Raw genomic sequence first — 21,053 nt, forward strand, 5'->3', positions numbered from 1 at the left:
ATAAGCCTCATTTAAAGTCCCAAAACTCCCCATATGCCTACTAGTAACCAATTAGAGTCTAGTTTTCATTGTTTAACCCTTGGTTAGCACCTATGCGTTTTTTAGTGTGTTTTGCTTTTTTTGCAGAAATGCAATACAGTTCATTTAACACAATTTCCTATGGATCTAGTTCACATCTGTGTGTTCTGAAAGGGTCGGGGACTTTTTTCCCACAGCAGATTGCATTTTGCATGTAATAGACTTCAATGGACCCGCATCAAAGATGCAAGTTATGTTCTGTCCATGGAGTGTGATTTGATGCAACTTTGATCCGACTTTACACTCTCTGACGTTCAAGTAGCATCAAAGTTGTATCAAAGTAGTGCAGAAACCGTTATGTGTCCAATGTTGCATGTTAGGGTTGGGGCTAAGGGCTAGGGTTATGGTTAAATGTTAGGGTTAGATTTAGGGTTAGAGCTAGAGTTAGCAGTTAGCAGTAGAGTTAGAACGCTAGCCATACCGATTACCGCTAACCCTAACGTTTACCGCCAACCATACCAATTACCTTTAACCCTAACATTTAACCCTAGCTCTTAACCCTAACTCTATCCCTAGCCTTTAACCCTAATCCTAGCCCTTAACCTTAACCCTAACCCTTAACCCTAACATGCAACTATGGGCACATAAAGGTTCCTGAACTATTTTGATGCGACTTTGATGAGACTTTGGTGCTACTTCAACACTACTTGAGTTCCAAAAAGTGTAAAGTCACATCAAAGTCGCATCAAAGTCACACTCCGTGAACAGAACTGTCATGCTTTCCTAAAAGTCAAAAAAAACACAAAACGCTTAAAAAATGCATCGAAAACACAAAAAATGCTTGTTAAAAAATGCAAAATGTACCAGAAAAAAATGCATCAACCGCAACCTGCATAGATGTGAACCTAGCCTAAAGGAAGAAACATGACTGGCTGGTCAGTTGCTGTAGGTTAAATCACATTGGAGTTGATTTACTAAAGGCAAATAGACTGTGCACTTTGTAAAATTCAGTTGCACTCTACAAGTGCAGTTGCTCCAGAGCTTAGTAAATGAAGTAAAACTTCACATTGCAAAGCATACCCAATCACATGCAAGGAAAATAAAGAAAAAACAGCATTTTTGCTTGCACATGATTGCATGATCGAAGTCAGCAGAACTTCTGCTTATTTACTAAGCTCTGTGGCAACTGGACTTGCAGAGTGCAACTGCAATTCGCAAAATGCACTGTCTATATGCGTTTGGTAAATTAGCCCCATTGGGGGAGATTTACTAAATCTGGAGCACTCAGAATCTAGTGCCGCTGTGCATGGTAGCCAATCAGCTCCTAACTTCAGCTTGTCCATTTAAGCTTTGACAATAAAACCTGGAAGATGATTGGTTTCTGTGCAGAGCTGCACCAGATTATCCCCCATTGTCTTTTACTTTTTGTAGTAGGAAAATAAAGTGTGAAATTGGTTTGCAAGAGGGTGATTAATTTTCTGTTCTCTAAACAATTTGTTTACATTTGATACATTTACAAAATTCTTTTGGAAATTCTTAGGAAACTCATTTGACACTAGAAAGAGGCATCTGCAGAGGACATGGTTTACAGGGTAAATAGTGGACTTCTCAAGATGTATGCTGTCTGTCTTCCATAGGCCTAATGCACACAGAGCTTAAAAAAACACCACTTATACAGGCGTTCACCTTTTTTTCCGCCTGTAAAAGCACCTCCTTGTAAGCCTATGTGGTCAACCATGAACAGGTGTATTTCAAGAGTAGTATTTACAGGCAGAAAAAATCCCCCACCGAAGTCACGTTTTGAGAGGAGCTTATGAGAAGAAAGAATGCATTACGCGCCTTATTGCACGTTAATGCATACGTATGAGCATAAATGCATTCCAATGGTCAGAATAAATGATTATTTTGGCCAGTAGAGTGTATTTACGTTTAAACACTATACACGTACAATTGGTCAAAAAATGCTTATACACAGAAATGTACACATACATAATATATATATATATATATATATATATATATATATATATATATATATAAAAAACGGAGAGTTTTTTTATAATTTCCTCCAGTTAGTTTGAGGTCATGTCCCCGTGTTCTTGATATTGAAAAAACTGGCTTCCTAAACCTTATTCATCACTTTGATGTATTTAAAGGTTTCAATTGTGTCTCCCCTTTCCCTTCTTTCCTCCAAATTGTAAATATTAAGTTCCTTTCACCATTTTTGTTACCTGTCTCTGTGCTCGTTCTATATTATTGACATCTTTCTGTAAGTGAGGTCCCCAGAACTGGACACAGTATTCTAAATGAGGTCTCACTAATGATCTATATAGGGGAATCAGAACCCCCCCCTCTGGTGAGTAGGGATGAGCCGAACAACTCCCCCGGTTCGGTTCGCACCAGAACCTGCGAACGGACCGAAAATTCGCACGAACGTTAGAACCCCATTGACGTCTATGAGACTCGAAAGTTCGAAATCGAAAGGGCTAATTTTAAAGGCTAATTTGCATAGTATTGTCCTAAAAAGGGTTTGGAGACCCGGATCCTGCCCCAGGGGACATATATCAATGGCATTTTGGAGGTGTGGTGGGGCGGAACAACCTTCAACACTATTGCACCTTGTCCTGCATCCTTCCCAGCTGCCAGCAGAGTCACCCAATGCGCTGTGAAACTTAGGTAACGTCCCTGTCCATGCCTGATGGACCATGAGTCAGCGGTAATGTGCACCTTACTGCTGACCGCCCTGTCCAGCGAGGCCAAGACATTGCCTTCCACATGCCGGTAGAGAGCCGGAATCACCTTCCGTGAGAAAAAGTGGCATTTGGGAACCTGCCACTGAGGAACCGCACATTCCACAAACTCACGGAAGGGGGCAGAGTCTACCAACTGAAAAGGTAGCAGTTGAAGTGCTAGCAATTTTGCCAAGCTAGCATTCAACCGCTGGGCATGTGGATGGCTGGGAGCGAACTTTTATCTGCGGTGCAGCAGCTGGGGCAGGGAAATTTGTCTGGTACAATCTGACATTGGTGTACCGATAGCAGATTGCCCGCAAGTACTTGGCTGTGACACACCTAATTCTACACCTTCATTTCTCTCAGAGGGGACTGAAGGTATAGTGGGGTTGGAGATCCCAGCTGATGAGGAGCAAGGAGAGGTCCTCTTTGTTCTTTGGTGTGGGTCTTTTAGGTACGCTTGCCAAGAACTGCATGGCAGGTCAACGTATGTCTGGTCAAGCATGTGGTGCCCAAGCAGGAGATGTTTTAGCCACGCGAGATATGCTTGAGACATATGTTGCAAATAACAGCGGTGCGATCTGATGCACTTGTCTCAAAAAAGGCCCACACCAAAGAACTTTTGGAATAACGCGCAGAGACAGCAGCGCCCTGCACATACGGAGCTCTGCGGTGTGATGCAGTCAGTGTGCTGCCCTTAGGCTGGCCCCTGGAGGGCATCCTGCCTCGTTGGTGTGTGCCTCCTCCTCCGCCTCCTCTCTCCTATCAGGCACCCACATTGAGTCAGTGACCTCATCATCCCCTCCCTCCTCATCACTGGAGCAAACCCGGCAGTATGCTGCAGCAGGGGGAGCATGACTGCCAGATTGCTGTCCTTCTTGGGCACCCCCTCTGTCCGTGCTCACGTTACTGCCTTCATCTAGCTCAGTATCATCATCAGAGCCTTCTAAAAGCTGGGCATCCTCCTGGAGCATGTACCCAACACTGTGGTCAAACAGTTCGAGGGACTCCTCAGGAGCACATGGTGGGGCTAGGGAAGGAGTCACTGATGCCATTGAGCCGAGGGAAGAGGCCGCGTTGGCAGCTGCTTTGCCAGACAAAGTACCCTGAGCTTTTGATTGAGAGAGGATGAGGACAGCTTGGTCATCCACTCGACCAAGTCTTCCGCATGTTGCGGCTCAACACTGCCAGCTGCCGAAAAAAAGGTCAAGCGTGTCCCACGGCCACGTGCTGATGAGGATGCACTGTATCCACGACCAGCACTGTTGCCTCTAGACACAGAGCCTGCTTGCCCTCGTTTATTGGCTTGTGACTGTCTGCCTCTCCTTGTTGGCCTTCCAGACATACTATTGGCCTGCAGTGAGCTGCACAAAACTGGGATGTATATATATATATATATATATATATATATACCGATTATACTGCAGCTAGCAGAATCAACTACCTGCCTGTAGTATTAGTATGATAACACCTGCACTTGTCCTGCAATAGTTCGAGAGCCTACACAAGCACCTGGCTGCAGGTAGCTATACTGTAGGTACAACTGTGCGGGGTACACAGTGCAGTAACTGGAAATACTTCAAAGAGCCTACACAAGCACCTGGCTGCAGGTAGCTATACTGTAGGTGAGACTGTGCTGGGTACACAGTACAGTAACTGGAAATACTTCAAGAGCCTGCACAAGCACCTGGCTGCAGGTAGCTATACTGTAGGTGCAACTGTGCGGGGTACACAGTACAGTAACTGGAAATACGTCAAGAGCCTACACAAGCACCTGGCTGCAGGCAGCTATACTGTAGGTGAGACTGTGCGGGGTACACAGTACAGTAACTGGAAATACTTCAAAGAGCCTACACAAGCACCTGGCTGCAGGTAGCTATACTGTAGGTGACACTGTGCAGGGTACACAGTACAGTAACTGGAAATACTTCAAAGAGACTACACAAGCACCTGGCTGCAGGTAGCTATACTGTAGGTGAGACTGTGCAGGGTACACAGTACAGTAACTGAAAATCCTTCAAGAGCCTACACAAGCACCTGGCTGCAGGTAGCTATACTGTAGGTGAGACTGTGTGGGGTACACAGTACAGTAACTGGAAATACTTCAAAGAGCCTACACAAGCACCTGGCTGCAGGTAGCTATACAGTAGGTGAGACTGTGCGGGGTACACAGTACAGTAACTGGAAATACTTCAAAGAGCCTACACAAGCACCTGGCTGCAGGTAGCTATACTGTAGGTGTAACTGTGCAGAATACACAGTACAGTAACTTGAAATACTTCAAGAGCCTACACAAGCACCTGGCTGCAGGTAGCTATAGTGTAGGTGCAACTGTGCGGGGTACACAGTACAGTAACTGGAAATATGTCAAGAGCCTACACAAGCACCTGGCTGCAGGTAGCTATTCTGTAGGTGCAAATGTGCAGGGTATACAGTACAGTAACTGGAAATACTTCAAAGAGCCCACACAAGCACCTGCCTGCAGGTAGCTATACTGTAGGTGAGACTGTGCAAGGTACACAGTACAGTAACTGGAAATACTTCAAGAGCCCACACAAGCACCTGGCTGCAGGTAGCTATACTGTAGGTGAGATTGTGCAGGGTACATAGTACAGTAACTGGAAATACTTCAAGAGCCTACACAAGCACCTGGCTGCAGGTAGCTATACTGTAGGTGCAACTGTGTGGGGTGCACAGTACAGTAACTGTAAATATGTCAAGAGCCTACACAAGCACCTGGCTGCAGGTAGCTGTACTGTAGGTGAGACTGTGCATGGGTACACAGTACAGCAACCGGAAATACTTCAAAGAGCCTACACAAGCACCTGGATGCAGGTAGCTATTCTGTAGGTGAGACTGTGCGGGGTACACAGTACAGTAACTGGAAATACTTCAAAGAGCCTACACAAGCACCTGGCTGCAGGTAGCTATACTGTAGGTGAGACTGTGCAGGGTAGACAGTTCAGTAACTGGAAATACTTCAAGAGCCTACACAAGCACCTGGCTGCAGGTAGCTATACTTTAGGTGCAACTGTGCGGGGTACACAGTACAGTAACTGGAAATATGTCAAGAGCCTACACAAGCACCTGGCTGCAGGTAGCTATACTGTAGGTGAGACTGTGTGGGGTACACAGTACAGTAACTGGAAATACTTCAAAGAGCCTACACAAGCACCTGGCTGCAGGTAGCTATACTGTAGGGGAGACTGTGAGGGGTACACAGTACAGTAACTGGAAATACTTCAAAGAGCCTACACAAGCACCTGGCTGCAGGTAGCTATACTGTAGGTACAACTGTGCGGGGTACCCAGTACAGTAACTGGAAATACTTCAAAGAGCCTACACAAGTACCTGGCTGCAGGTAGCTATACTGTAGGTGAGACTGTGCTGGGTACACAGTACAGTAACTGGAAATACTTCAAGAGCCTGCACAAGCACCTGGCTGCAGGTAGCTATAATGTAGGTGCAACTCTGCAGGGTACACAGTACAGTAACTGGAAATATTTCAAAGAGCCTACATAAGCACCTGGCTGTAGGTAGCTATACTGCAGGTGAGACTGTGCCGACTACACAGTACAGTAACTGGAAATACTTCAAGAGCCTACACAAGCACCTGGCTGCAGGTAGCTATACTGTAGGTGCAACTGTGCAGGGTACACAGTACAGTAACTGGAAATACTTCAAAGAGCCTACACAAGCACCTGGCTGCAGGTAGCTATACTGCCGGTGAGACTGTGCAGGGTACACAATACAGTAACTGGAAATACTTCAAGAGCCTACACAAGCACCTGGCTGCAGGTAGCTATACTGTAGGGGAGACTGTGCAGGGTACACAGTACAGTAACTGGAAATACTTTAAGAGCATACACAAGCAACTGGATGCAGGTAGCTATTCTGTAGGTGAGACTGTGCGGGGTACACAGTACAGTAACTGGAAATACTTCAAAGAGCCTACACAAGCACCTGGCTGCAGGTAGCTATACTGTAGGTGAGACTGTGCAGGGTAGACAGTTCAGTAACTGGAAATACTTCAAGAGCCTACACAAGCACCTGGCTGCAGGTAGCTATACTTTAGGTGCAACTGTGCGGGGTACACAGTACAGTAACTGGAAATATGTCAAGAGCCTACACAAGCACCTGGCTGCAGGTAGCTATACTGTAGGTGAGACTGTGTGGGGTACACAGTACAGTAACTGGAAATACTTCAAAGAGCCTACACAAGCACCTGGCTGCAGGTAGCTATACTGTAGGGGAGACTGTGAGGGGTACACAGTACAGTAACTGGAAATACTTCAAAGAGCCTACACAAGCACCTGGCTGCAGGTAGCTATACTGTAGGTACAACTGTGCGGGGTACCCAGTACAGTAACTGGAAATACTTCAAAGAGCCTACACAAGTACCTGGCTGCAGGTAGCTATACTGTAGGTGAGACGGTGCTGGGTACACAGTACAGTAACTGGAAATACTTCAAGAGCCTGCACAAGCACCTGGCTGCAGGTAGCTATAATGTAGGTGCAACTCTGCAGGGTACACAGTACAGTAACTGGAAATATTTCAAAGAGCCTACATAAGCACCTGGCTGTAGGTAGCTATACTGCAGGTGAGACTGTGCAGACTACACAGTACAGTAACTGGAAATACTTCAAGAGCCTACACAAGCACCTGGCTGCAGGTAGCTATACTGTAGGTGCAACTGTGCAGGGTACACAGTACAGTAACTGGAAATACTTCAAAGAGCCTACACAAGCACCTGGCTGCAGGTAGCTATACTGCCGGTGAGACTGTGCAGGGTACACAATACAGTAACTGGAAATACTTCAAGAGCCTACACAAGCACCTGGCTGCAGGTAGCTATACTGTAGGGGAGACTGTGCAGGGTACACAGTACAGTAACTGGAAATACTTTAAGAGCATACACAAGCACCTGGCTGCAGGTAGCTATCCTGTAGGTGCAACTGTGCGAGGTATACAGTACAGTAACTGGAAATACGTCAAGAGCCTACACAAGCACCTGACTGCATGTAGCTATACTGTAGGTGCAACTGTGCAGGGTATACAAGACAGTAACTAGAAATACTTCAAATAGCCTACACAAGCACCTGGCTGCAGGTAGCTATACTGTAGGTGAGACTGTGCAGGGTACACAGTACAGTAACTGGAAATACTTCAAAAGCCTACACAAGCACCTGGCTGCAGGTAGCTATACTGTAGGTGAGATTGTGCAGGGTACATAGTACAGTAACTGGAAATACTTCAAGAGCCTACACAAGCACCTGGCTGCAGGTAGCTATACTGTAGGTGCAACTGTGCGGGGTACACAGTACAGTAACTGGAAATATGTCAAGAGCCTACACAAGCACCTTGCTGCAGGTAGCTATTCTGTAGGTGCAAATGTGCAGGGTATACAGTACAGTAACTGGAAATACTTCAAAGAGCCTACACAAGCACCTGCCTGCAGGTAGCTATACTGTAGGTGAGACTGTGCAAGGTACACAGTACAGTAACTGGAAATACTTCAAGAGCCCACACAAGCACCTGGCTGCAGGTAGCTATACTGTAGGTGAGATTGTGCAGGGTACATAGTACAGTAACTGGAAATACTTCAAGAGCCTACACAAGCACCTGGCTGCAGGTAGCTATACTGTAGGTGCAACTGTGTGGGGTGCACAGTACAGTAACTGGAAATACGTCAAGAGCCTACACAAGCACCTGGCTGCAGGTAGCTATACTGTAGGTGAGACTATGCAGTGTACACAGTACAGTAACTGGAAATACTTCAAGAGCCCACACAAGCACCTGGCTGCAGGTAGCTATACTGTAGGTGAGATTATGCAGGGTACATAGTACAGCAACTGGAAATACTTCAAGAGCCTACACAAGCATCTGGATGCAGGTAGCTATTCTGTAGGGGAGACTGTGCGGGGTACACAGTAAGTAACTGGAAATACTTCAAAAAGCCTACACAAGCACCTGGCTGCATGTAGCTATACTGTAGGTGCAACTGTGCGGGGTACACAGTACAGTAACTGGAAATACGTCAAGAGCCTACACAAGCACCTGGCTGCAGGTAGCTCTACTGTAGGTGCAACTGTGCAGGGTATACAGTACAGTAACTGGAAATACTTCAAAGAGCCTACACAAGCACCTGGCTGTAGGTCGCTATACTGTAGGTGAGACTGTGCAGGGTACACAGTACAGTAACTGGAAATACTTCAAAGAGCCTACACAAGCACCTATCTGCAGGTAGCTATACTGTAGGTGAGACTGTGCAGGGTACACAGTACAGTAACTGGAAATACTTCAAGAGCCTACACAAGCACCTGGCTGCAGGTAGCTATACTGTAGGTGCAACTGTGCAGGGTACACAGTACAGTAACTGGAAAGATGTCAAGAGTAGGGATGAGCCGAACACCCCCCGGTTCGGTTCGCACCAGAACCTGCGAACGGACCGAAAATTCGCACGAATGTTCGAACCCCATTGACGTCTATGGGACTCGAACGTTCTAAATCAAAAGTGCTCATTTTAAAGGTTAATTTGCATGGTATTGTCCTAAAAAGGGTTTGGGGACCCGGGTCCTACCCCAGGGGACTTGTATCGATGCAAAAAAAACTTTTAAAAACGTCCGTTTTTTCGGGAGCAGTGATTTTAATGATGCCTAAAGTAAAAAAAAAAAAAGTGAAATATTCCTTTAAATATCGTACCTGGGGTGTGTCTATAGTATGCCTGTAAAGTGGCGCGTGTTTCCGTGTTTAGAACAGTCCCTGCACAAAATGTAATTTTTAAAGGAAAAAATCTCATTTAAAACTGCTATGTAATGTCGGGTCCTGGCAATATGGATGAAAATCAGTGAGACAAACGGCATGGGTACCCCCCAGACCATTACCAGGCCCTTTGGGTCTTGTATGACTATTAAGGGGAACCCCGCACCCAAATTAAAATAAGGAAAGGTGTGGGGCCACCAGGCCCTATATACTCTGAACAGCAGTATACAGGCGGTGCAAACAAGACAGGGACTGTAGGTTTGTTGGTAAGTAGAATATGTTTGTATTTTTAACGGGTACATTTTTAACGTGTTTAGCTCCAGCCAAAAAATCTTTTTTAAGCTTTTTGGAAAACATAGGGAAGGGTGACATTTGTTTTGCTGTCTTTCCTCCTCTTTAGAAGATTTCACCTCACTTTTTGTCCTAATGACAAATGTTTTTTGAAAATTTGGGGGTTTTGTGGAACAAGGATTGGAAAGCATCAGTGGAAAGGAGAAATGTTTTTCCCATATTAACTCTTACAGGAGAGAATTTCCCTTCCTAGGGGTAGATTTCATCTCACTTCCTGTTGTCTCCTTCCGTTTGCAAGTAGGAATCGTTTGTAAGATAGATGTTTGAAAGTAGGGGCCTGCCCTATATACTCAGCAGAAATTTGGGCCTTAGGTGTTGTTGTGGCCACAACACTGTAAGCCCTCACAGGGCCCTGCTGTGAAATATTAGATCAAGAATCGTAATTACATGCCCCTGTTGAACAGGGGCAGAAAAATTGGGCCTTTGGTGGTGGTGCTGGTGCCACAACACTGTAAGTCCTCACTCGCTCTTGGTGGGTGCAGAAATGGGCCCTGCTGTGAAATATTAGATCAAGAATTGTAATTACATGCCCCTGTTGAACAAGGGCAGAAAAATTGGGCCTTTGGTGGTGGTGGTGCCACAACACTGTAAGTCCTCACTCGCTCTTGGTGGGTGCAGAAATGGGCCCTACAGTGAAATATTAGATCAAGAATTGTAATTACATGCCCCTGTTGAACAGGGGCTGAAAAATTAGGCCTTAGGCACTGGTGCTGGTGCCACAACACTCCAACCCCTCACAGATACTCTAGTTGGAACGCAGAAATGAGCCCTGCTGCAAAGTATTGCATCAAAAATTGTAATAACACGCCCCTGTTAAACAGGGGCTGAAAAATTGGGCCTTAGGCACTGGTGCTGGTGCCACAACACTGCAACCCCTCACAGATACTCTAGTTGGAACAAAGAAATGAGCCCTGCTGCAAAGTATTGCATCAAAAATTGTAATTACATGCCCCTGTTAAACAGGGGCTGAAAAATTGGGCCTTAGGCACTGGTGCTGGTGCCACAACACTGCAACCCCTCACAGATACTCTAGTTGTAATGCAGAAACGAGCCCTGCTGCAAAGTATTGCATCAAAAATTGTAATTACACGCCCCTGTTAAACAGGGGCTGAAAAATTGGGCCTTAGACACTGGTGGTGGCGCCCAGAACCAAAAATGTTCTTACAAGATATCAGCGTGATCATTGAGGAGGAAGAGGATAATTACTCAGGGATAGTCACTCAGCATCAGCATAGGCAGTCTTTGAAGGGATCTGAGATTTCAAAAAAAATTATTCCGTTACATCAGCATCAGGTGCTTGGTAGCTGGTGGTGATCCAAGACTGATTAATTTTTATGAAGGTCAGTCGATCGACCGAGTCGGTGGACAGACGCACCCTGTGATCGGTTACAAAGCCTCCAGCAGCACTGAATGTGCGTTCCGAAAGAACGCTGGATGCAGGACAGGCCAGTAGCTCAATTGCATACTGTGCAAGCTCTGGCCAGTGATCCATCCTCAAGACCCAGTAACCCAGAGGATTTTCGGTGGGAAAGGTGTCCAAGTCAGATCTTGCCCCTAGGTATTCCTGCACCATGTAAAACAGACGCTGGCGATGGTTGCTGGAACCGATCATACCTTGGGACTGCAGACCAAAAAATTGTCTGAACGCATCGGTCAGACGGCCACCTTCTCCACCGCTCCTTCTTTGACTGACCGAAGCCTCAGCAACACGTTGTCCAGAAACAGGAGTTTGTAACCTCCCAGTCTCTGGGAACACGTTGCACAGACCTTTCTGCAAGGCCTCCCGAAGATGTTTCATCCTCTGCTCCCTCTGCGATGGCAAGATAAGGTCCGCAACCTTACCCTTGTAACGTGGATCAAGGAGGGTTGCCAGCCAGTATTGGTCCTTCTCCTTTATACCACAAATACGAGGATCCTTACGCAGGCTTTGCAGGATCAGGGAGGCCATGCAGCGTAGGTTTGCTGAGGCATTCGGTCCGGAGTCCTCTGGGTCACTAAGGACGACATGGTCCGCAGGCACCTCCTCCCAGCCACGTACAAGTCCATGTGTTTCTTGGGACTGATCCCTTAAAGACTGCTGCTGATGCTGAGTGCCAGGCTCCACCTCCATACTGACACAATCTTCCTCCTCCTCCTCCTCCTCCTCCTGCCCTGTCCATTATTCCACGCAGCGTGTGCTCCAACAGGTGGACAAGGGGGACAGTGTCACTGATGCATGCACTGTCACTGTTCACCATCCTCGTGGCCTCCTCAAATGGTGACAGGACAGTGCATGCATCCCTGATCATGGCCCACTGGCGTGGGGAAAGAAAACCAAGCTCCCCTGACCCTGTCCTGGTGCCATAGTCGCACAGGTACTCATTGATGGCCCTCTGCTGCATGTGCAGCCGCTGCAGCATGGCCAACGTTGAGTTCCACCTGGTGGGCATGTCACAGATTAGGCGGTTCTTGGGCAGGTTAAACTCCTTTTGGAGGTCCGTCAGCCAAGCACTGGCATTATATGACCAGCGGAAATGCACACAGGCTTTCCTGGCCTGCCTCAGGACATCCTGTAAGCCCGGGTACCTGCCCAAGAACCGCTGCACCACCAAGTTAAGGATGTGAGCCAAACAGGGCACATGGGTCATTTGTCCCTGTCGGAGAGCAGAGAGGAGGTTGGTGCCATTGTCACAAACCACCATTCCTGCCTTAAGTTGGCGTGGCGTCAACCACCTCTGAACCTGCCCCTGCATAGCTGACAGAACCTCTGCCCCAGTGTGGCTCCTGTCCCCCAAGCACACCAGCTCAAGCACCGCATGGCATCTTTTGGCCTGCGTACCTGCGTAGCCCCTTGAACAGCTACGGAGCACCGCTGGTTTCCGAGGACAAAGCACATGAAGAGGCCATGGAGGAAGAAGAAGAGGAGGGGGTGGAGGAGAGAGGTGTGTGGGACGTGGCAAGTGACAATCTTTAATGTGTGGCATGGGACGTGGCAAGTGACAATCTGCAACGTGTGGCATGTGGCAAGTGACAATCTGCAACGTGTGGCATGGGACGTGGCAAGTGACAATCTGCAACGTGTGGCATCGGACGTGACAAGTGACAATCTGCAACGTGTGGCATGGGACGTGGCAAGTGATAATCTACAATGTGTGGCATGGAACGTGGCAAGTGACAATCTGCAACGTTTAGCATGGGAGGTGGTAAGTGACAATCTTCAACGTGTGGCATGGGACGTGGCAAGTGAGAATCTGCATCTGGTGACAGGCGATGTGGCAAGTGACAATCCACAATGTCTGGCATGGGACGTGGCAAGTGAAGTGCCAAGTGACAATCTGCAACATGTGGCAAGTGACGTGGCAAGTGACAATCTGCATCTAGTGACATGCGACGTGGCAAGTGACAATCCGCAACGTGTGGTAGGTGACAGTGGCATTTATAACAATGTAATAATAGTAATAATGCACTTCAATCATCCTGACACCATAACCACCATGGTGCCATGATGATTGAAGCGCTAACACCAGCCATTTCCCCGTTAAATTTACCCCAAAAAAACGTATTTTCTGGCAGTGCCCCTCCCGAGACTAGGCTCTGGATCCGCCCCTGCTAGTGATGCATTCTAGTATTCTATTTGCTTTTCCCACTGACTGGTCACACTGTTTTCTCATTTTGCAATCATTTGAAATGTTGTTTTCTTCTGTAGTGCTGGGTCACCTACCCTTCTTCTGTAGTGCTGGCTAACACTGTACCCCCAATGTTGTACTTTCTAAGGGGATTGTTTTTCCCTAGGTGCGTTATTTCACATGTAGAAACATTGTACTGCAGTCTCCACTGCTTTGACAGATATTCCAGCAATGCCAAATCATGTTCCATGTTACAGATACCTCCGTGGATATCAACCATATTACACACCTTTGTATCATCTGCAAAAAGACATACCTTACCCAACAAACCTTAATTATGTTAAGCCAATTCTTGCACAGAGGCCTTCATTTTCAGTGATGGCAGGTCAGGAACTCTAAAAACCATCCCTCAGTTTCACTAATTCTTCATGTTCCACACCCATTCAGGCCCTGTATTTAGTTTCTTTGGGATACTTGTAGCAGGGTGGAGTCCCCTGCTAGTTAAGATTTCCTGCCTCCATCACTCAAATGCTTTGTAGGAGGATGGTTCATGTAGGAGGGGTAGAGAAGGATGTAGGGCACAAATAGTACACATATGGTTTCCCTTTCAGGGACCTCAGCTGGACCCCTAGATAGGGCTGAACTGGAAAACATTGACAGAAAATGTCCAGAACAGTATATTGAGTAGTGCCGCACTCTTCCTGTAACACCTGACAAAACCATGCTAACCTACTGTATGTAAATGTTTTAAATTGACAAGTGCCTCTGTGATTCATTCAGTGGGAACTATGAGTATGAGTAAGCAAAGCTCTACTTGGTGAGGAACTATGTGCAAATGTATGGTAACAGTCTAAGCTGCTGCTATGAGTGTTGGACTGGTTGTTTATTCTCTCTAAGAAGGTAACAATACTGCCAATACTTGAGGAGTGTGGACATTACAATCAGTTCTCTGGAATAGGTGGTGCCCTAGTGAGGGAGGGTCTGCCTGCTTGGAGATAGGAGGAAAGGTTCCCATGGGTACATGTACCCTGTAGCCTGGACCCCCATATTTCATGAAAGTCAGGTGTTCAGCGACACTCCCACAATCTAAGTCTGAAGCCACTGGGAATAGCGGGGCCTCTCATAAACGTGTAGTGAATAATTCCCAGCATGATTTTTCTTCTGAATACTGTAACACCTGCTGTGACTGCTGATAGTTTGAAGGTTTTTGTAGCTGCTAAAAATATCTGTGTAATAAAGTGTATTTGGACTCTGTTTCCCAGCTTAATATAATGTACAAAATAACATATAGGGTGCATGGGTCAAAAATATAATCTACAAGATAGTATATACAGTGCAGGGGTCGGGAGTATACTGTACAGCATAGTGTATGCATTACGGGGATCAGGAGTTTAAATAGTAAAAGGAGTAAAATAGTGTATATTGTTCAGGGGTCAGGCAAATAATGTACAACATAGCATGAACGGTGCCGGGGTCAGGAGTATAATATACAACATAGAATGAACAGTGCAGGGGTCAAGAATATTATGTACAACATAGTAAAGGCAGTGCAGAGCACAGGAGTATAGGAGTATAACACACAACAAGTGTGCAAGGGTCAGGAGTATAAAGCACAATATAGTGAATGCAGTATAGTGGTCATGAGTGTAAAGTACAACAAAGCATATGCAGTACAGGCGTCAGTACCACGTACCACACAACATATACAGTGCAGGGGTCAGGAGTATAATATACAACATAGTGTATACAGTGCAAGGGTCAGGAATATAACATACAACATAACATATACAGTATAGTGGTCAGGAAAATATTGAAACATAAGTGAATGCAGTACAGGGGTCAGGACTAAACAAGGCAGGAGGGAGGAGGCTTTTAAGCTAGGCTGCCTGGGCTCCTTCCACATCCCCCCACCTCTGGAGTCATCAGGGGTTGCCGTGGTTTGCCATGCTCAGCCCGAACCCCCTCTGGGAAGGAGGGTGGCTCTACCTGTGTCTTTGTATGTCTCTGAAGCCGCTTGGACAGTGCAATGAGTGAACAGCCTGCGAGCAGAGCGCTGAAGGAGTCGGGTCAGCAGGGCAGAAGGAACAGAGGGAGCGCCCGCAGGGCGGAAGTCTGAGGAGAGCTGAGTGTGTAGGGAAACCCTGGAGAGGTATTGGAGCCATAGGAGAGAGAGATGCCGAGAGTGAGGAGAGGAGCGTGTGGACCCTGGTGGTGGCGGTGAAAGAGCTGGTAGACACAGCCTCATCAGTGAAACCCCCTTCTACCTGGGCAGTGGGCTGGCTTCTAGCCTATACCCTCAAACACCCCCCCGATACTGGCACATAGCCCGGCCTCTGGCTCTAGCCTCATGTAAGGCAAGGACAGGTAGAACAGCGAAGGACCCACAGACAGGAAGATCTTAGTCATGGCAGAAAGCAGAAAGCCTCAAATGAGTGTGAGCAAGATCTGAGCTGCAAGAAAGGTGAGTCAAGCTTGTATCCTGTGTTTATATGCCTGAATGTGATATACCCCTCAGTTATACTTGGGGATAAGCAAAAAGGCAGTCTGTGAGAGAGACTGTAAACAGGGAGAGACTGTGCTGGAGGCTGGGGGGTATTAACGAGGCTTGGGCAGAAGATACCAGAAAATTGAGGCTTTTTGAATGGATTGACTGGACTGACGCTCCCATCTCCTTCATCTGTTCAGATCCCTATCCTGGAGCCCCGTATATACCTTGGCGCACCTAGGGAGAGAGAAGGGAACAGGGAATACTATCCCTGAGTGGCTTAAGGTAGGAGGGGACTGGAGAACATTTAAACCCAACACCGCAGAGGGTAAACATAGATCCCCCGCTCCATAGAACATTGTCAACCCAGAATACCCCTAAAATAAAATAACAATATGAGGGGTAAACTAGTGAAAGGTGCTGCAGCGAACCCCCCTAAAGTAAACACTTATAAATAAATAAGAAATATATGACACAAGAAGGAGGCAAGGAAAGCCGAGGAAAACAACTAGGGACAAAGAGTAAACAAACAGAGGGAGCTCTTAAAAATGGGCATAGTAGACAATCTGTGGGAGCAAACAGCTCAACGACCGTAAATGAAGAGCAAGAGGAAGATAATGAAGTAGAGTTAAGAACAAAAAGCCAACTTCCAACCAAAGGCAAAATGGCAGAGATGTTTTCTAGATTAGAAGAATCCCTAAAAGAGGATATAGCAACTGTAACGAGCCCCTTGCTCGCTCGGTTCCACTCTCCCGACACTCCTCTGCAGCTATTGAATCAGATTGCAATGTCTGATGGTTCGGTCATCCAATGGTCCGGGATTAGAACCACAGCTATGTGCCGTTCCAACCCGGTTGTGATAGCTCAGAACAAACACCAGGCAGGCTGTATGTAAGTTCAACCAGGAATCTATCTTTATTGACAAAATACAGGCTTTTATACACTCAACGTGGAGGTGCAGACCTCCTGCTCATATTACTCTAACAATACAGCTGTAACCTAATTAACCTAATTAACATGAGCTAATTAACTAATTCCTTTAGACAGCCTAGATGACTCCGACATGACCATTAGGCCAGACTGGCCGTCTTGTAGTTCAGAAAATCCAATCAACATAGACTCTTCTTCACACAATATCAGAGTTAATTAACACAAATAACAATGGGGATCTAATGACTCTTAGATCCCATAGTAGACTTATTTACAATACACATTTTAGCAGACAATAGACAGACAGGTGTTGGAATTTACATCAGCATCTCCTAACAGTATCTGTCCCAGCATTATGAATCAGCCACTATTCCAATATGGCAAATCCAGGGTCCCCAGACATACAGCTCACAAAGAGCACCGTTCCCCCAAATGCAAGGGACCCCGATCGATCGGCAAGAGGCTAGCATACAGTCCCCTCCAAAAGTCTTTCCCGGCTAGGTCTGTCACAGCAACCTTACATGGAGACCTGAACCAGATACTAAAAAGAGTGGAAGAAACAGGAAATATTAGATATACAAGAGGTAGAAATAAAAGAACTTAAAGAACAGATGGAAGGTTTATGGCGAGAGCAGAGGCATATGAGGTATAAAGTAGAAGATCAGGAAAACCTCAATAGAAAAAAAAACGTAAGAATTCGGGGCCTATCTGAAACACAGGGAGAAGTTCTACAAGACAAAATGGACAAACTATTTGGCCCACTGCTGGGAGGATCAATGACAGAAAAAAATAAGTTTTGAAAGAATACACAGAATTAGAGAACCTGCAGAAATGGCTGGAGAAATCCAGAGAGATGTGATTGCGAGATTCCGTAATTATAAACATAAAGAACAGATTTAGGAAGGTCTAAAAGTTAACCACTGTAAAGTATGAAGAAACAGCACTACAGATATTCCCAGACCTGGCATCGGAAACACTGGCAAGGAGAAGAGTACTGAAACCTTTATTTGTACAAATGAAGACCCGTGAGATTCAGTACTCATGGGGCTTCCCAGCCTGCCTAATAGGGCGTAAAGAGGGCCGTTCAGAAATCTTAAGGTTTCCAGAAGAAATGGACAAATTTTGCAAAAGATTGGATATGCCAATTTTAGAGATCCCTGGGTGGTGGGAAAAACGTGAGAAAACAACTAACATTGAGGAACAACAATAATGGTACCTGGTCCCTAAGAAGAAGAAGGCTTCAACAAAGAAGAAAAAATAAAAGCAAACCATGTAATAATAAAGAGTGTTGACGGAAAGGGGGGACCTGGACTGGGGGGAGGGGGGAGTGGGAGGGAAGGAAACAAAGCTGAGAACAAAAAATTGACTTGGGGAGCTGAGCAGGTTTGGGGGCAACCCTAAGTAGAGGGGGTATTGGCTCAGACTGGGGCACAAAATCAGAGCTCAACCTCAAGGGGAGAGAATCGCAAGGCAGGAGGAAGGGGAATTGCCTCGTATCCATTGGTCATGGGTCGACCAAAATTCCCCAAAAGGTGGAGGGGAGGGAGGGGAGGGGGGATAGAGGAGAAACCTCTCATAATCAAATTAAGGTCTGAAATGGATCTGATGACTCCTCTTTGCTCACTGAACTCCTGTTCGCATTCCATTGGGAAGATAAATTTTCCCAATGGAATGCAAACAGCAAAAAACAGCAAAAAAGAAAAAAAAATGGTTTGCTTTTAATCATTCCTCATTTTATCAGAATGTAAAACAGCTTTAGATATGCTTTAATCCTTCTACATGCTACTTATGTATTCAGTATCTCTAGTGAAATATTGTTTTGTCTGTGGATAGCATTACATAGCCATGAGTGTTATCCTTGTAGGAGATAAGTCTAGGTTCTGTATTACTCTTTCACTATCTATATAATTTTAGACACAAATCACAGAAGATTGGCAAGCCTTTAGATTTAACTCATGCGTGTGACATTTTTGTAATAGCATCCAATATCTCAGCAAAGTTCAATACGTTTCTTAGTTTCCTAATAGGTAAAGAAATTAATTGCTGCCTTCTGTTTCTGTAGTCTGACTATTACAAATATCATGATATGCTGATGAATTGTTCAGTAAAAGCTCCCTGTTGCATTAATGTTGCAAGCTGTCGCTGAGAAATGATCTATGGAAAAATGGATAAGAGTTGTACAAGAGTTTACACTCCAAACATCTCTGGCCTTGTGCGTTTTCCCATACTGCTGGCTAAAAAATGAGCTGCTATTTTGTATACCCCTGAGGTGGCTGTACTAAAATCTAATTTCCTATTTTCAGCTTTATTTTTGGCTCTGATAATATTTCCCTGTTTAGTAAACAGGGGAAATACCTTTTACTGGCAATTCTCAGAGATTCTGGACATATATCAGAGAATGGGATTTCAAATAAATTGAGTATCTTTTGTCCCAACAAAATGTCGCCACCCCAAACCTCGTACACCTGATTATTTGTAGAATTTATGTGTTTATGTATTTTTTTCTGGAGGGTTACTAGAAAGAGTACAAGAGAAGAAAAACAATCTATTTATTCTATGGTTCAAATTTATTTATTCAGCATTTTCCTGGTTGTGATTCAGGCACGAAGTGGTTCCAGCCCCTTCTGATTTATGAGTCCACTTCTTGTATTCGGCTGGAGATTGATGAAGTCCAAGGGTGCTTATGACAGAAAGCATCTGAGTGGGGAAAGAGAGGCTGCTTATATGAATATTTATGGGCTTGCTAATAATGCCCTTATGTCAGAGCATTGTGTGTTGTGTGTGTGTTTATTTGTATGTGTGAGGCTGTGCACATTTCTATTCTCAGTGTGTTAATGCATTCCACCCACAGGAGGAGTGGATTTTAACCATTGTCTCACCCTTGGTAAAGTCCCTGGCTTTGTTTTGCAATGCTCTCATGGTACTAAAGGTAGAATTCTGATTGGCTTGCATTTGTTCTAAAGGTTGTGCTCATTGTCTTTACAAACCTGTTTAGACATTCTAGGGGCTGCACAGTGATGTACATGGAATAAAGAAATCTGTCAGCTTTGCTAATTAAGATAGACAAGCCATAAAATTCTCCAGTGGCAAAATGTTTGACTTAGCAAAACACTTGAATCAAAATGGAAACTAGTAGAATAAAACAGAAAAGAAGATGACATCTTGTACCTAATTACTGTACAAAAGCCAACAAATAATATGTGTTGCCATCGACAAATTTCTCTGTTAACTCACTACTTTCTTTTTTGGTTTCAGGAGATCCTGCCGCTGAAGGATGGTCACAATGGGGTGGTTGCTCTACAACATGTGGTCAGGGTACACAAGTCCGCACCCGCTCTTGTGTGTCATCTCCATATGGGACATTGTGTAGTGGTCCACTGAGGGAGACACGGACCTGCAACAATACAGCTACATGCCCTGGTACACAAAAATTCTACACTTTTAAGCAGTCATTGCAAAGATTATGTTGTTATCTAAATCTAAAGTTTAAGTTGTCATGTGTTCTGTTTTATCTTGTTGTCATATTAATGAACAGCTGACTTTGGACACAATACTGGACAGCATATTTTCTTCCTTGTATACACATATAATTTCTTCCAGAGAGATTCTGACTTTAGACATAGTAAGGACCTGTGTTGGGTAAATGCAGTATAGATTCAGGGGAATTCTGCCACTATATTTGATATCGGTTTAAGATACTTCTGAAATTTTGAGTCCCCAGGGTGGTAGATGTTTCTCTCTCCATCCATAGGAAAAGCTCCAGATAGTGTAATATCATTGACAGTTTATTAAAATAGTAAACAACGGAAACAAAGTCAGCTAAAACACTTACAGAGCACACCATCAGTAAGCTTTCCAACAGTGTGTGGCGTCAGTCTGCTAGCTCTTACTGACATGCTTCGTCCTATAGCATGTCCTTGGGGGCTGAGGAAGTTTCCTGAGGATGTCCCATAGCATGAGACACATTGGGATGAGTGTGCAGACTGCCATGACATGCTATTGGGTGATTGGGGAGGAGCGCCCGATGTCCAAAAAGAGAAAGATCTCACTTGATGAAATTTGTAGTCATTTATTGAAGATAAATGAAGACAAGTAAAGCCCCCTTCTCCAGGGCTGTATTTCTTGAAGAGTGGTTCAATTTTGAGAGGGTTAAATTTGATCAGCAGCTC

At 45.4% G+C, this 21,053-nt stretch overlaps 1 protein-coding gene across 11 annotated transcripts in view; it reads left to right on the plus strand.

Annotated features, from left to right (window-relative positions):
* ADGRB2 (adhesion G protein-coupled receptor B2) overlaps positions 1-21,053 on the plus strand; it is a 744,603-nt gene that overhangs the window by 505,971 nt on the left and 217,579 nt on the right. For all 11 annotated transcript variants that reach the window (XM_073615398.1, XM_073615399.1, XM_073615401.1 and 8 more), the window contains one exon: positions 20,140-20,304. In XM_073615398.1, coding sequence (XP_073471499.1) covers positions 20,140-20,304 — 165 coding nt within the window. The remainder of the gene's footprint in view (positions 1-20,139; positions 20,305-21,053) is intronic.

Source organism: Aquarana catesbeiana, linkage group LG02, assembly GCF_042186555.1.
Source record: "Aquarana catesbeiana isolate 2022-GZ linkage group LG02, ASM4218655v1, whole genome shotgun sequence".
NCBI classification, from domain to species: Eukaryota; Metazoa; Chordata; class Amphibia; order Anura; family Ranidae; genus Aquarana; species Aquarana catesbeiana.